Source organism: Callithrix jacchus, chromosome 12 (genome assembly GCF_049354715.1).
Source record: "Callithrix jacchus isolate 240 chromosome 12, calJac240_pri, whole genome shotgun sequence".
NCBI lineage: Eukaryota > Metazoa > Chordata > Mammalia > Primates > Cebidae > Callithrix > Callithrix jacchus.
Genome location: NC_133513.1, coordinates 9924746 through 9941509, shown reverse-complemented (window position 1 = coordinate 9941509; position 16764 = coordinate 9924746). Strand labels below are relative to the sequence as shown.

Below are 16764 nucleotides of genomic sequence, written 5' to 3'. Positions count from 1 at the left end.
CATCAAAGTTAGCAAAATGCCTAATGTCGTCTTATATGGCAGAGCCTCAAGGCTTCAGCTGTTCTCCAAAGATACAAGCTCTTTTTTTAACTAAACTTTCTAGAGTGACCAACTGCAGCATGTGAAGAAGGAAAAAAAAAAAAAAAAAGGATACTGAGACTTGGATGGGTGCATCAAGAAGTAGCAATGTTCGTTACCTGCAGAGGTGTTACAAGAAATTTCATCTGCTGCAACGAAGACGAACTGATTTCTGGAAGAGAAGATAAAATTCACAATACTGCTCGCTCAGGGGGAAATGTGCTCTCTGCCAATTGGTTCGATGTGTACAGATGAGGGGAGGGAAGGGTGCTGCGTGTGAATGGATGTTGAAAGCAAATGTGCTGATGTACCTCAGACTTGGAGAGCTTAGAAAGATCATGAAATACGCATGCAGGGACCTCTTAGAGTCATGATAGTGTCAGAATATGGGACATGTACAAGCTGTGGCACCAAATATTAATACTGTGTGTTACCAAAACATGCCAGGATATGTTTCTAAGGCTAAAGCATTTGAAACTGTGCTTGTATGAATTTCTATGCTAAAGAGATTACTTTGTAAACAGACTACTGATTAAGAAATAGAGTACACTGCAGCTAGCTAGGAAAATTCTAAAATTCCAGACTTACAATATCAACAAAAATTAAGAAAAAGTGCTGTCATTTCAGAAGACAGTTTTATGTGGTGATGTGTTGCAGATAATTCCTCTTCGAACTAGGCTTGCTACATAAAGCTAAGAAGTCATCAGCTGAAATAAACCCTAGCTGTCCCAATTATTTTTAATGATTAAAAATAATGAAAATAGAAAATGCTATTTTACTTTGATTCAGTAAATCCAGAAAGATGATAAAACTCTCTTAAGATGTTTCCACCTGAGACGTTTCCACAATGTACTGTGTTCTAATTCAGTACTACTTACTCCTCTGGAAATAAGATTGTCTGTGTCAGGCACACTATAAAAATGGCCCACTGAGACTGCTTAGGTTCTTAAATGCCTCAATAGCAGCAGTACAGGGGCTCTGAGTTTTCATTGGTTAGATTTTTACCATGCCTCTGGATCAGCAAGAACCAAGATAAACGCGTTTTTTTTTTTTTTTTTTTTTTTCTTAGTGTGACTGGTTTGGTTCAAATGTTTCAATGCTTCAAAAGTAGTAATTGAGCATTTCTTAAAACATCTTAATAAAGTTTTACTGTTGCAAGAGGTTCACCCTGGAATATAAATAGAGCTGCCATTTGAATATTCTCTAGAATTTCGCATTCAGTTAAATTCTAGTCATTTTTACACCAATAAAATGTAAACAAATTACACATGCATTGAGAATAATATTTTTAGTATTTTTCTCCTACATAACAAGCCCCAGCTAAGTTTATCACTTATGACAATATAAGTTAACTTCTACAAGATTTTTTTGCTGTCTTTTTACTCTGACAGACTTTTTAAACCCTGTGAATATCTGGCCCCAGATTCTCTTTTTGAGGAGCAATAAGATTTAAGATCCCTGAAAACGAGGGAGATACTTTGGTTGAATATTTGGTATGACTTACTCACCTTTGACTTATTCAAGGGGCAATAAGACATGGGAATTCCTAACTACAGGTACGGTATTCTGGGGTACACAAAACAAGCGCTTATAAGGATGTCCATTTACAGAGTGCTCCTGAAGAAGGCTGCCATAACCAAGAATGGCGACCTGGTTTTATGCGAAGGGGCAAGCTCTTTGGACTAGGCATTCACACATCTACGGCAGGGGGTGGGGCAGCTCTACCCAATTTCTACTCCCTAATCCTAAAGCCAGTGCCGCCTTGTGTTCCATTTCTGTGTTTTCCGTAAAAAAGTGTCCAGTGTGCTAGACATGAGGAAAAGCCACTTGGAGATACCCAACACCGACGTAAAACTGTGACTGAATGAGTAGGGAACTTAAAATGTAACCTACAAGTGTGAATAGAAACAGCCCTGTAAGAAACTAGCCTTGTTTTTGAAATTGCTTCAGAATTGATAGTAAGATGGTGTCCTTAAATACTCTGATACTAGGCACTTAAGCTACCCTTTTTCCTCCCTCCTTTCCTTCCTCCCCTACCCTTTCCTTCCTTCATCTCCTTTCCTTTCCCTTCATTCTTTTTTCCTTTCCCTTCGTTCTTTCTCTCTGCCTTGCTTGGCAACCGATGTGTATTGATTTTTTAAAATTTTTCACCCACAGTCTCTTTATGATCGCTAGGTTTCAGAACAAAAGGGACTATTCCCTTTGACAACTTGGTTTAGATCACGTCTCTGAATTGACATCTACCTCAAAGCACAGAGGGCTCTCTGTCATAGTGATATTTAGAAGAACGTGCCGTGGACTGTGCGACAATGCCGGAAGCAGTTAACGCTACCCGTTAAGTGTTTTGTGTTTTTGATGTATCCATTCTGTACTATTTGGGTTTTTTAATCCACATAATCCCATTACATCCCAGAAAGGTCACCCTCATGGATCAGAAAGGTGCCTTTCTGTAGAGTTCATTCATTCTAAGAATTCAGTTGGTGTGATTACTACTTCCCTAGAACTATGTTTTCATCAGTTGATAAATGCAATTAACAGGCAATGTCTGTCAATTCAGAGATTGGCTCTGGGTGGCCCACATGTCAGGCCAAACAGAAGAATACTGGTGGAGTTCTAGGGGGAGATGTCATGTAGGTGTCTATACCCACTGTGTTGTGTCATTTTATGTATAGCTGTTGCTCTCGCCCTGAACTTTAAGACGTTATCGATTTAGAGGACCCATAAATGGATCATCTGACCTTCTCTTAAGCCATTTGCCCTAAATGAGCAGAGACATATGATCAAAGAGACAAATGTCTCTGCTATATCCAAACAAATTAAGGAAAAATTAAAAGATCAGAACAAGGCAGGTGTATTCTCAACAGGGGGGCTACCTCTCAGGGGAAGGCTGGTGCCAGGGTCTTTTTATGCAAATCCTAGAGTGCTATTTCCTCTCAACACAGACTCACAGATTTAAACTTCAAAATGCACCTGATTTTCCACAAACTGGCCTGTTTCTTAGCTGTGGTTTGATAAAGCAAGTCTGGCTGAGTCGTTCTCAACCGTGGCTGCACATTGTCAATAATTGGTGCACTTCTAAAAATTTCTGGTTACCAAGCTACACTTAAGACCAATTAAATGGCAACCTCTAAAACTGGGTCTCGGGCATCAGCAATTTTTAAATACTTCTAAATGATTCTGATGGGCTAATGTTCTTTCTCTGAAAACCACTTGTTGAGTTGAATGGTCCTCACCTTGGCTGTTCCTTAGATTCACAGAGGTTAAAAAAGTGCCAGTGATGGGACCTGTTCCTGTGAATTCTGCTTTAAGTTATCTGGGGCAGGGTCTGGAAAGCAGTTCACAAAATGTTCTGTAGGTGCCTCTAGTATGTGGCCACAGCTGAGAATCAGTGGTACGGCACCAAGGCAGAGTGACTCAGGGAAGTTGATTGAAGGAAGGGATTCAAGGGAGTCGAATCACGGAATCTCTTCCAACTTTTGTTTCTATTTTTGCAACTTCTATTTGTCCATCATGCTTGCCTCTGTGGCAACCCAGCTACTTAGGCTTTGGACAGTGTGACCACAGAACCCTGATAAAGTCCACGAAAGGGTACTTCTAGTTTCCAGATGTCTCTTAAGAGAGTTGACTTTAAACCTCAGCCTGAAAGAGAAACTGCCCTACAGTGGCCCTGTAATAGTCTTAGCACTTGAGTTCTTACTTGTTCTTCTTACTGGACCATTTCTTTTTTGAGACAGAGTTTTGCTCTTGTTACCCAGGCTGGAGTGCAATGGCGCGATCTTGGCTCACCGCAACTTCCGCCTCCAGGGTTCAGGTGATTCTCCTGCCTCAGCCTTCTGAATAGCTGGGATTACAGGCACGCGCCACCATGCCCAGCTAAGTTTTTGTATTTTTAGTAGAGACGGGGTTTCACCGTGTTGACCAGGATGGTCTCGATCTCTTGACCTCGTGATCCACCCGCCTCGGCCTCCCAAAGTGCTGATTTCTTAGAGATTTACTCACGATCATCTTTGCTCGAGTTTTCCATTTTTTCCTTGAGTCTGCCTCTAATTTTGTCTTCGCCCATTCTGTCATCCAAAACCCCTTCCTATGTTCTACCTCTCCTTCTCCAAAATGTCTCAAACTTCCCTGAAGATAAGAATTGCCTAGAATGTTCAATAAAAGTATAGATTCCTGGGTTTCCACTCTGACTACCTGAATCGGAATTTCCAGGAGGGGTGTCTGGTAATCTATACACTTATTAAGAACCCAAGCCTACCTGCTGGTCAGCTCAAGGCGGGCACCATTTTCACTGTGCTACAGGTAGCAGGTGCTCCTGTGAGGGAATCACGCCTCCTGTTACTTCTTACCTTGCAGTTTGGGCAACTTTGCTGAGAAATCTGCAAGTTTATTCCCATTTTCATTTCAAAGCTCACCTGTCCCAGGAAGACTGTTTTGAATTGGGAAGGCTTGTGTGGGGGGAGAGGAAGGATGACTAATGGATGAAAAATGATGAAATGGCCAAATGGAGTTTAAAGGAGAAGGCTGTGTTCGTCTTGGCTCATGGGAATGTTGACTGCAAAGGCTACTTATCTAACACTTAGTGAGGACTGTAGGTTGCCAAGTGTACACCTATGTATTTAATTTTTCCTATAACCCCTCTTTTAATCTCTGTAGATGAGGAAACTGAGGTATGGATAAGTTGCATGATGTGAGCAAGCTGTTAAGTGGTAGAGGTGAAACCCGAACACAGTTGGCTTTGGGTCAAGACCCAAGCTTTTGCTTTGTAAGGTTCTGGTTGGGAACACTCATATAGGGGAAATTTAATCAGCAGTGGGGTGTGATGTCTCCAAGGAGTAACTTCTTAATATTCTGCATCTTCAGTTCCTCAGAAGTAAAATATCTGAATTCCTCTTTGAGTATAATTGAGAGAATTAAAAACATATTCTGCATTAACAATAACTTGATGATGAAATGGCATATACCATGAACTTTCTCTTTTCACTCTTATGTCACCAGGCTATTCTTTTAAGATGGTTTTTGTAGACCAGCCGTCTAGACTCTATCTGCCCCAGCTGGTGGTACATTCAAATTAGTCCTGCGGATTGCCACAAATCCCCCTCATAGGCCACTTCTTTCCTTAGACTAAATTTCATCTCTTCGCAGTATTCCTTTCCCTGAAACACTACCCATGGCTAAGTTCTGAGTCGAATTAACATGGCAGCCAGCCCATGTTGCTGGAGGGGACACGAGAGGCTAGATAGCAAGTCGCAGAGTAAACTTTTGGTGCAAGCAGGTGCGACGTGAATGTTTCCCATATCAAATAATAAGGGTTTTAAGTTGTATTGGTAAAGAATCTGGTCACCTCTCATTCTTTGGCTTCTTAATTCTGTTACATTGCTATTGTTACATAGAACTCAGGATGGCTATCACTCATGGCAAGATTCTTCTCGTATCCAATGCTATGAATATTGACTCACTCTCATACGCACACACATAAGTATTTACAACCTCCCAAGGATGTCTGCTAGGCAATACCTACAACTGAGAAGTTGGTCTTCTGGCCTGGTAGGTGGCAGCCAAGATGCTCCAAGAGGATAGTGGCACAAAGTCCAATTCCACCTGTAGGTACTGGGATATCTGTTGTTCATAAAGGCAGAGGTTCTTAACCCTGACTGCCCAGCCAATACATTTTAAATGAAAAATATTCAGCTAGGATTGTTTTTTAAATAAAATACTAATGACCAGGCTCATACCCAGTCATTTAAGTTTAGCATCTTTCAGAGTGGTTCCGATGCACAAATATGCCCGAAAAACTTCTGGGGGTGATTCTCATCTGTCAACCAGCATGAAGAACTCGCATCTCATTGTATGAATACCTCTGAGCATATGTACCTTGCCTCTGTGGGAAACAGAATTCTCTTCTGGGTTTAAACTAAATTGTACTAGTGTTGATCTTGACACTTTATATGTAACATTTTAATTGCGAATTATATTCTAATCATAGTAGTTACTAATTGTCTTATGCTTACCAGGATGCTTCCTTTTTTTACATATAAAATTAAGGTGGAAATTCACAATAATTAGTTTATCCTTGTTCGTCTTAAGGTTGCTGCAAGTGCCATATGGAACTCAGCCATGAGTGTTTTCTGAATATTCAACCATAGGCAGATCTGATGCACCTACTAAAATTCTTACTGCTGACCTTACCAAATAGTTTACTCACGTTCATTAATTCAATCCTTAGATTGTAAATGAGGGGCTTGCCACATATCAGTTACTGAGCTAACTCTAAGGGATCTGATGCTCATAGCCTCTTAATCACTAGAGTAGTTTGGACTTGCCTGTCTGGAAGTGCATGATCTAATTGACATTCATTTTATGAATGGAAGAGAAAGGAAGGTTGCTTGCATCGGTATTTTGCCTCCTTCCCACATCCGATACTGACACTCTACTCTGGAACGGTGCAAGTCCCATTCAGATTCACTTTTCTTTTTTCTTTTTTTACCTGCCCTGTTACTTTTATTCATATTTTAGTATTGTGTCATATGTACTTTGTAGAAAGAGACAGGGTATGCACAGACACGTAAGCAGATTGACTATGGAAAGCTCTCAAAGGTTCTACACCTATCCCTTTTTGAAAGGGAGAATGTATGAAAATGTACTTAAAAACATTTCATTCAGACACAGTTCCTATTGCTAACATTATACACATAAAGAAGCTTAAACAGAAAGGAGATAAAGGCAGTGAATCTCTCCCCAGTTTGGATATTCTACCAAAAAAACCCCCAAAAAACGGAGTCTTGGAAATTCAAACCCAAGAGCATCTCCGTTACCTGGAGACCTTGAGAACAGTTCATTTCTATCATTTTACTTCCTCCAACATTCAAATTCTCCCCAGTTCCCACTGACTTCTTGTCTAGGCTCTGGTGAAATGAAAGCAACCATGAATCTGGAAACCATGCCTTGTTGCATACAACCTCTATTCCACTAGAAAATTCACTTCGCTTTTCTGGGACTCAGTTTTTTTACTTGGAAAAATTGAGGTATAAAAATAGTAAATGCCCTTCCTGGACCTTTTGTACAGGTTGAATGAAAAATGAATGTGAAATCATTTTTTTGGTAGAAAATACTGGCTTTTTTTTTTTTTTTTTTGACTCACTAAGGAAAGTCTATTGCTCTCTCCACCCAAAGAAGAGGGCAGGCAATTGGTTTTACAAACATTCAAGGGATGGATAGTTAGAAGTCTGCATTTTTACTGGGAGACTGGCCATTTCTTCTACAAAGCAAATGCAGGCATGGTGGCCTAAGTTGCTCTATGGGCAGAAAAGATCATGAATATCCAAGGCACAGGGTGTGAACAGGGAAGATAAGATATTTGATCTCATGGTTCCCAATTCTTTTCCCAACCTGTTGTGATGCATCTAGGGTGGAAGTCAAGATTTTAAAAAAGAAAACCAAGAACAAATATGTTTGGTCAAAAAGTATTCTAACTCATAAAACCCAATCCCACAGGAAACTTCTTGTTTTTTCACACAGGAAGAAAGCACAATGCTCCCACAGTCCAAACACCCTGAGTGCTACTAAGTGACAGGATATCTTAGGGGGGCTTTCCATTGATGGAAACTAATTCTCACCACAATCCAAGGAAGCAATGATCATCCCTTAAGCCACTTTATAGATGAGGCAATTGAAGGTCAAATAGCTTCAGTGTTAGCCTGCCCAAGTTATCTCACGTAAATAACCTCAGAGATTCTGACCCAGGTGTCAATCTCAATCTGTAATCACATCCTGTACATCAACAGCAATGATTTGCTAGCATATGTCTATATCAGAGCTGGTCCAATGAGTACAAAAGATCCTGTTTCTATTCCTGTCACAGCCACCTATAAGTCCTGGGATGCTGAGCAAGGCACAGGTTCCCAGAAGGTCAGTGTTACAGTGTGTCTTACAGATTGCCTAGACTAAAAACAATCTTGGACTTTTAAATGCATTTAATTTAATGTACCTGCTATTGCTTCTATATATTCACTATAAATACTAGCAAACTTTCTAAAATGTCTGTCAATCTGAAACCGAGTTACGGATAACATTTGCACCACCTCTTTCAGTTTATAAAGTAATGTTCACCTTCTTCATCTCTGATTCTGATTAGTATCATGTTTTCCACTTAGCATAGGAAAAAACTGAGCTATAAAGCTAAATCAGATGGAACTTTTTCAGGTACTTCTTATATTAGTGTGAATCTATTATGCAATTAATGACGTGATGTTAGCATAAATAACTGTGTATGGCCATTGATCTTTTGGGGTAAAGAAAGAATTAACTGTGGTCCTGGGCCAGGTGAGGGAAGAAGTCACAGTGGAATTGATGGGATGCCCAACTGTTGATAGCTTACTGTCTCATTGAAGAAGGGAGAGTATAGAGGCAATGGTAACCAATTTTCAAAGACACATGTTCTTAAATTTTCCAAGGTTTGTGGCGGGAGAACTGTCGGTCAACATTATTACATATCTGGGTAGAATAGAAGCTTGTTCTCTAAAGTAGGGCTTCTCAAACTTCACACCAGTCATTCTGGAACCTTGAAAGTACAGGTTCTGGTTCAGCAGGGCAGGGTGGTATTTGGGATTCTACCGTCTCATAAGCTCCTGGTGAGGCCAATGGTGTTGGTCTGGAAACTATACATAGAAAGGCTCTGTAGGCTTTTTAGATGATCCACTCAAATCTTGAAATTTCGAAAGAGAATGAGTTAATCGCCCCCCCCCTTTTTTTTTTTTTTTTTTTTTTTTTTTTGCTGTTTGTTCATTTTGTAAAGTTGGGAGACAGAAATAAAAGGAAACAAAAATAGCAGAGGAGCTGGTATTGCCCAGGAAGAATTAGGAAAGTGCCTCCTCTCCCACTACTTGGACTCACACTCTGTTGAGTGGTAGCAGTCCAGAAACATTCTAACAAGGAAGAAACGGTGGAAAAAAAACAAGTTCTTCTCCTAATACATTCTGAAATTTTAAATTACAGAATTTAAACCATGAAAGGAGACAAGAATTTGAGAGGATGTTAGAAGCATCTAACAGTCATAGGGTTTTTTTTTTTTTTTTTTAAATTAAATTCCAGGTCCCCAAAAGCCATGAGAACCACTGTGTCAGCTTATTAGACATGTGGCCTAGTTCTATAATCAGGCCAAAGCATTTCCATCTAAATGATTGGGATAAATAAGAGAAGAATATTTGGCTTTGACTGTTTCAGTTCTCAGAAATCTGTTAATCGATTTGAAAAGTCACATATCATAAGGCAGCAAGAATTAGCTTGAAAAAACGTGACTAGTGACTTTTTATAGGGATTTTCCCGAGTTTTTGCCCCACAGACTCCCATCCCCTCAAATTCCGATGGGGGTGCCCCTATTCTAAATGTTTTGTATGTTGCATATGAAAGGCATTATGGTTTTGAGGAGCATCTAATTCCAGAGGAACCAAACACTGTGACTGACCCTAAGGAGGAAATAAGTCGTTTCTATCCAGTGACTGCTTACATGTATGTACTACATACAAATGGGGCAAAAAAATTAGAGGCCATGTTGAAATAGAAATTGATTCTTCTGGAAAAGACTTCAACTTGTGATCGTAAGTGCAGAGTCAGAATTTGCTTCGATAATGTGAAAGGAAATATTAGATATTTTTAGTGAAAAATTCCATCTCGATAGTATACTGTCATCCACAGTATAGTACCTAGTGACGAGAAAACAAGGCAACCAAGTGGAGGGGTTTAATTTTTATTGCCCCATTCATGAATGCTTCATGAGCTGACATTCTATGTTCTGCTTTGCTGGATTACTGTCTTAGGGAAAGCAAGTTTGTTTTGTTTTGTTTTAATAGAAATGGCTCATCTACAGGGCTTTGGGTGTATATTCTCAACAGACCTACATCTGGAAAGCGTTAGGCTTTCCCAACCTGCCTCTAAACCCTTCACAGCTGAAGGGCCCCGATGCTGCTGCTCCTGCTGAAAAGACAGGCTTTACTTGCCTTTTTGTGGCCTATCAAGTCAATGGTCTGCAACCTAAAAAGTGTGTAATTAGGCCATGACATGACCAAAGGAGTTGTTACACCTTGTCTCGTCACTGGCAAAAGTGTCTACCCACGTGGCTGTGACAGCTATGGTCTGTTGGGCTTGAAGATTCCTTTAATCTCTCCCCAACTCCTTGTTGGTCCAGTCTGTTGACTATTACGGGATTGGTTCTTTTTCAAAACTGATTCAATTACATATTCATCCAGTAGTGCGTAACAGTTGTTATGAAGCCATTATAGATTATGGACTAGAGGCAATTACTTCTTGAGAGAAAAACTTGAGCATTTTCTCTTTTAACATACATGTGTGGATGATTTCTATAAGCTAAAAATGAGATGAACTTGGCAAATATGTCCATCAATTACAGCCATCTTACCTCTTGTTGTGAAAGAAGTAAGGTTGGAAAAGCTTGGCATCCATAAACCCAGTTTTCAAAAATTACAGTGGCTCTACCATTAAAAGCTGAGATGTACCTTCCCTTTCTCACTATCTCAGAGCCATCGCCATTGTTATCAAATGAAATTAGTGACAGTCTACAGAGCAGATCAGGAGAAAATAGAATTTTCTTACTTATCCTAATATTTCTGGAGTATATACAATTCAAATCCTTTTAGGAGGAGCACTGTTTTATATATATAACAGTGTTGGTTTTTTTTTTTTGAGATGGAGTTTCACTCTTGTTACCCAGGCTGGAGTGCAATGGCGTGATCTCAGCTCACTGCAACCTCCACCTCCTGGGTTCAGGCAATTCTCCTGCCTCAGCCTCCTGAGTAGCTGGGATTACAGGCACGCGCCACCATGACCAGCTAATTTTTTGTATTTTTAGTAGAGACGGAGTTTCACCATGTTGACCAGGATGGTCTCGATCTCTCGACCTCGTGATCCACCCGCCTCGGCCTCCCAAAGTGCTGGGATTACAGGCTTGAGCCACCGCGCCCGGCCATAACAGTGTTTTATATATATACATGTTGCAAGTATTAAAGTTACCTGGCATGCGTCCTTCGTAGTAGGACTCTCACAAGCACAGGCAAAGTGTATGTGTTTCTACTTAGTTGCCCTAAAGCTGTCTAGGAGAACTGGTTTCACACACTCTTCCTGAGAAGTGCCTGAATCAGCAAGAAAAACAAAACAAAAAACCCAAAGCAACAAAAAAATGGATCTATTAGGAAAGTAAACTTCAAATGAACAAGAAAGTATCTACATGTGTATATATATATACACATACTTTCTTGTTTTAATTAAAACCTGGACATGCTTTTGTAGACATGGGGGCACAGGAGGATATAAAGGCATGAGTGACTCATTTCGGCTACATTCTTATTACAACTGGACATATTTTTTTTTTTTAAATTGAGAACCCAAGAGAGCTCATCAGGATGAGTAAAAATAAAAAACATTTAAAAAAACAAAAACCAAGAACAACTTCTTCAAAGCACCATCAGACATGGCACAGAGGTATGACTTGGGCGTATTCCCTTGTATTAATTCCACAGCCTAGACTCAAACTCATAAGTGGCTTCTCCCCTGCCTCTGGGTCTGTATCTCAACTGGGGAGATGGCATGGGAAACTCTTCGATCCCCTCTGAACCTCCACGAACTCCACCCTCAGTTCCTCATGGATCCGAGAATACCATCTCTGGCATTGCTGTGTTTTATAATCCTCTCACTCTATTTTTCCAACAGACTTCTCAAAAAGGACTGCAAATGTAAATAAAGTATGATAGGGAGCCTAGCACAAAGTTGCCAATTGTTACTTTGCCAAGTAAGAACATGGGCAACAAAACTGGATGTCTAAAACGACCATTTGCTATTGTTCTAACTTTATAAATAAAAATCTTTTTTTCACAGCATGTGAAAGAATGGATACAGCCTATTTCCCAGAAAAGAGAGTTGACAACCATATTACATTGCTGATGTTCTTCTGTCTTGATAAGCCAGTAAATATGCCAATAAGGCAGTTGCCAAGTCTTGAACTGGCCTTGGGAGATGCTGCTTTCAATACGGCACTAGAATAAGATCTTGAGATCGCTCCTTGCCACACATCACAAAGAACAGGAACAAGGGCTGCTACTGGTGTGTACCTAGAAATACTTTGAATCCTCATCAGACTTGGTTCAGATAAGAGGACTGGGGAAAGCAAGGCATGTCTGCTTTGTACCTTTACTTTTATTAAGGGTTCCAAATTATCCACAGGTTAAACTTTCTGTATTCTACCCCATGGCCAAAAGAAGAAAAAAAAAAAAAAAAGATAATGTCTGTAAATCACAACATCTTTAAAAAAAAATTAACCTTGTTACAAAAATAAGCCCTTAAATGATAAATTACATTTTCTATTCAGGATGCTCATATACTTTATATGTTGACAGTCACTTAATTTTTAGTAGGTATCATCGGATAAGGACTCCAAATAAAATAGAATATCATTGTTAATGTACCTATTTGCCTATTTTCATGACAGTATTTCTTTACTTAATCTGAGGCCAGGAAATAAAGTTCTAAAATAGACAGGAAGTAGCCCGCACCAATAGAAATAAACTAAAAGCCTTTTATTGTTTTAGTTCAGCTTGAACTAAGTAAGATTGTACATAAAGCTTTAGTCCTATTTCCTGTATTTAGCTTCTGATGAAATATTAGAGGGCAGAAAGATGGTCCCTTCCTTGCCGCTTTTCCTTTTTCCATTCACCCACCTATGTATCTATTTAACATCTTTATCCATCTACCCAGCCTTCAACCCCTCTATGTATGTGTAAGCATGTATATATGTATCTAGCTCTGTCACTTAAATAATTTTAAAATGAAAGACCAAATCCTCTATGAACCCAAAGACATGCCTACTTATCCTTACTAGGTTCAAAGAAACACAAATCTGTCTCTGAAATAGAACCTTTCATTAATAGGTTATGAATGTCACATGTAACTGATGTTTTCTAGCCTGTAGTTTGTGACCATTTGAAATTAACAAGACCTTATCTCTTTGTATTAAGATTTACCTGAATACATTTATGAGTCCCTTGTGAGGCCCCAAGGCACAAGTGAATGTGTATGTACACGTTTGTGCAGAGAGCAAGATAACATGACATTTTATTTGGATTGGTATTGAGTTTTATAAGACATTGACATGTAAATATTTTATACATACTACAATAGAGCCAATATGTCATTTTTGTCACACAGAAGTAGCAATTTCTAGCTCTACAGTAGCAGTAAAACTTGAAGGTCTCAAAAACTAAAGAGCTATACATTAAAACCAAGAAAATTCTGTTGCTTGCAGTGTCTTGCTCAGTTTAGAGATCCTGTGTGGCCTGGCGATACAATTAGATCAAAACTTCTTAGCTTTCATGGATCTTTACAAGAAATGCATGTTTTATGTGAAAGAAATGGCCCCTGGTAACTATCAGTGTAATCGGATTGTGATGAAATCTGAGTGGATAAACTCTGTATTGCTTTCATCTCTAGTTAGTCTGCATCTAGCTACTTTCTGCCCTGACGTGGAGGGACGTTTTCATGCACTGATCATCAGGAAATGTTAGAGCGTTAGCAAGCAGGACAAGCATGACAAATGTCTGTCTTTCTGGGGAGATAACATTTTCATCAAAGCTATGTACACATCATATTTTCCCAAATATTTGTGGCACAGTTCATCAAATAGGGTATCTTCCCCCACTCCCCACCTCCCAGTTTGGCTGCTTCAAGATGCAATTACCACCAAGTCATACTACATAAAGAAACCATGAGCCAGTCAAGAAAGAGAAGCCTGCCCCCAGGCTTAATTCAAGCAAGCCATTCATCAAGCTGATGTGATGGACCTGTCCAATCCAGAACGTATCACAGACACATCAGCAACACCAAGTGGCATGCAATGACCGGATGACCAAAGGCCCCTCTGCCATGCTTCGATCGGTTCAAGCTCAGGAAACGCTCTCCTTTGAGAGTTCAGACAGTTGGCTTTGCATAAATCAAAGTGAGATTAGAAACAAAGATTTGGTGAGGTCAAGTGATTACCAAATGTTTCCTAAATGCCAAGAAAAGAGGTTCACCTATTCCCATTAAATTTGTCAATGAGACTAGAAAATTACCTAGTCCACTCAGGTCTTTTTCTTTTGGGGAAATCTCTGCCCACACCAGATGGTCTTCATTCTGGAGGTCAATATTCAAAGCCTCTCAGGTTGCTCCAAGATAATCAGCATGTGATCATTTAACCAAGATGATGGGCAGAGAGTTACAAGGTGCCCATTAAGGACCTTCTGGACAGTCCTGAGGTTACTGGAGTTCAGTATTTTTCAAAGGTCCCTGAATCTTTGATTTGATGAGGGCTTAATTTGTGCTGATAAAAGGTAAAATGCTACCAACTGGGAACATCAAACTTCTTTTGCTTTTAAGATGTCCGAAGAGTGAATCTGATGATTACAGGGAAAGTTTGTTGCCGTTTCTCTTTTGATCAACTGACAATCAGTGAGCATTACCAATGTTCTCAGTGCCTGCTGATTTTACTTCCTATTTTGAAGAAGTTTCTTTGTGTTAAGTTTTTGTTTGTTGTTCTGCCTGCCTCCTAGAGAAGAGGAACTAAGATTCTATCACTACTGATACTATACGGTGATGATATAAAAATCATTGGTTACACTATTGCTTTTTCTGAGATAAATTCTCGGTATCGGGCATTTTTAGATTGAAAGCTATTCTGATAATTTAATATTTTCCCCTAAATGTGTCTTTTATAAAAAGGTATTTCTTCTCAATACCCGCTTATTAAGAATAAAAGGAAGTAGCACCATTTAATAGCGACATTTAAAAAAATTAGTAATACAACTTTAAAGATTGTCTTCTATTAACTTATTACTAAATTTACTTCCACGAGTAATTCCATATGTGGCAAGTGTCTTGCTTATGATAAAGTTAAAAAGGGATAGTTATCAATTTCCACAGCAACCAAAAAGCCCTAATGTGCAAATTTCTCTAATGAACAAGAGGGAAATTAAATGGACAACAGTACAGTTAGTTGGTTTCTTAGGCAAACTACAGCACTAAAGTAGGGATTGCAGTCACCAATCCAAGAACAAGGGCAATCTAAGTGGGACACACTGCCAAGGAGAAATCGGAATAATATCAAAATAACAGATTTTACACATACGGTGCTCCAAAATGCAGAAATCTCAAAATTAATTTTTAGATGAATGCAAGTAGAGATGGCCAGATTCTCAGGTAATTCTAATAGTATTAAACACTGTTTATTTTTTTAAATTTCTCTATCAGTCTTAGTGAAGGAGGCAATTTAAATTATATCTTTGTAATTAACCTTTTTTTCCTCAACTTGGGGATAGATATATTTATACTGAAAAGCAAGATAAATATTCAAAGAAATCCATTTTTAAGATTTTTATAATTATACAGTAGGTTAAAGTTATTATGATTATAATTATACAAAGTGGGTGTTTGAGAATTTAGCATCTAGTGATATTTTCATAAAAAATAATTAAGGGTTGCAGCGGAACCACACATTACAATTGATAGTTCGTGACTCTTCAGTGAAGAATTTAATAACATTGAGCCTTTTTGTTTCTGGAATGATCTTGAGTAGTTCAAGACTGTCATCATTTCTATTAGCCTTACTGATCCTCTCTACTAATCCAGTGTCAAAGTGGGTTGAAGATAACAACTTACTTGAAACACGTTTTGCATCTTGGCAACTGAGTACTGGGTAAATGGATTATTTTATTTAGAACCTTGTCTTGACAATTGTCTGGATTTCTCTGAAGCCTCCCTACAGCCTTGGGAACTTGTTACAGCTGCTTATAAGAAAATAATACCTGCATAGAACCAGACAGCAAACCTCAACTCCGTCTTGCCAAAGAGCCATTTGTTATAAGTGTATGCATGGGGTTTTCAAAGTGCTGCTTTTAGAGTTCAGGGATGTATTCTGCTTTATTATATTGCAAGAATTCTGTAGCTACAATTAGCTAACAACACATCTCGTGAGAAATGGAATGGAGCTGCAGAGAAAGCACACCACAGCCAACCGAGGTAGGAACTACATCACAACAGGCCGGGTAGGAGGACCAGAGGCTGCGGACACTTCCCATTCAGTAGTCAAATACATCGCCTGCTTACCTGTCTGACCCAGCATGCCCCAGCCACACATGCAAATTGTTATCATTGTTTTATTCATGAAACATATCTTTAAAAGAAAGGAGTCATTACCAAAATAAGCACCCTCAATGACATTTGTGCATGCAGAGCATCTGGACATTCACATTTTCGTCCTCGGAAAACAGAGCCAAGAAGTTGCATTCAATATGAAAACACACACTTTCCTTTTTCAAGGCAACCATACTAAAATAGCTACGGCTGGCTGTTTCAGGAACCAACTCCTCTGTTAAGCCTGGGTAATAGAAAACCCTCATTTCTGCCGCACCCTGCCCCACACCCCACCCATCCATTCTGTCCTCTCCATTTCTCAAACACACTGTATTCCTTCCACCGCCTGCCTTAACATGAGGTGTGCATTACAAATAAAAGTTGACTTAGGTTTATAGGACTGGACCCTGGGCATTGCCAGAAAGAATGAATCTCTTTAAAAATGTCAGGGACACTCCCCCCTCCTTTATTTTGAATTTTAAAAATGCAGTGGAGGGAATCATTTATTGGGTATAAAAC

The 16764-nt window shown here is 39.3% G+C and overlaps 1 protein-coding gene and 1 long non-coding RNA gene across 2 annotated transcripts in view; one reads left to right on the top strand and one right to left on the bottom strand.

Moving 5' to 3' along the window:
• RBFOX1 (RNA binding fox-1 homolog 1) overlaps positions 1–16764 on the bottom strand; it is a 2602982-nt gene that overhangs the window by 19870 nt on the left and 2566348 nt on the right. Inside the window, 1 exon segment of the mRNA XM_078344605.1 lies at positions 198–250. Coding sequence (XP_078200731.1) covers positions 198–250 — 53 coding nt within the window.
• The window catches only part of LOC144578568 (uncharacterized), a 153754-nt gene that overhangs the window by 68479 nt on the left and 68511 nt on the right, over positions 1–16764 (top strand). The window lies entirely within an intron of this gene.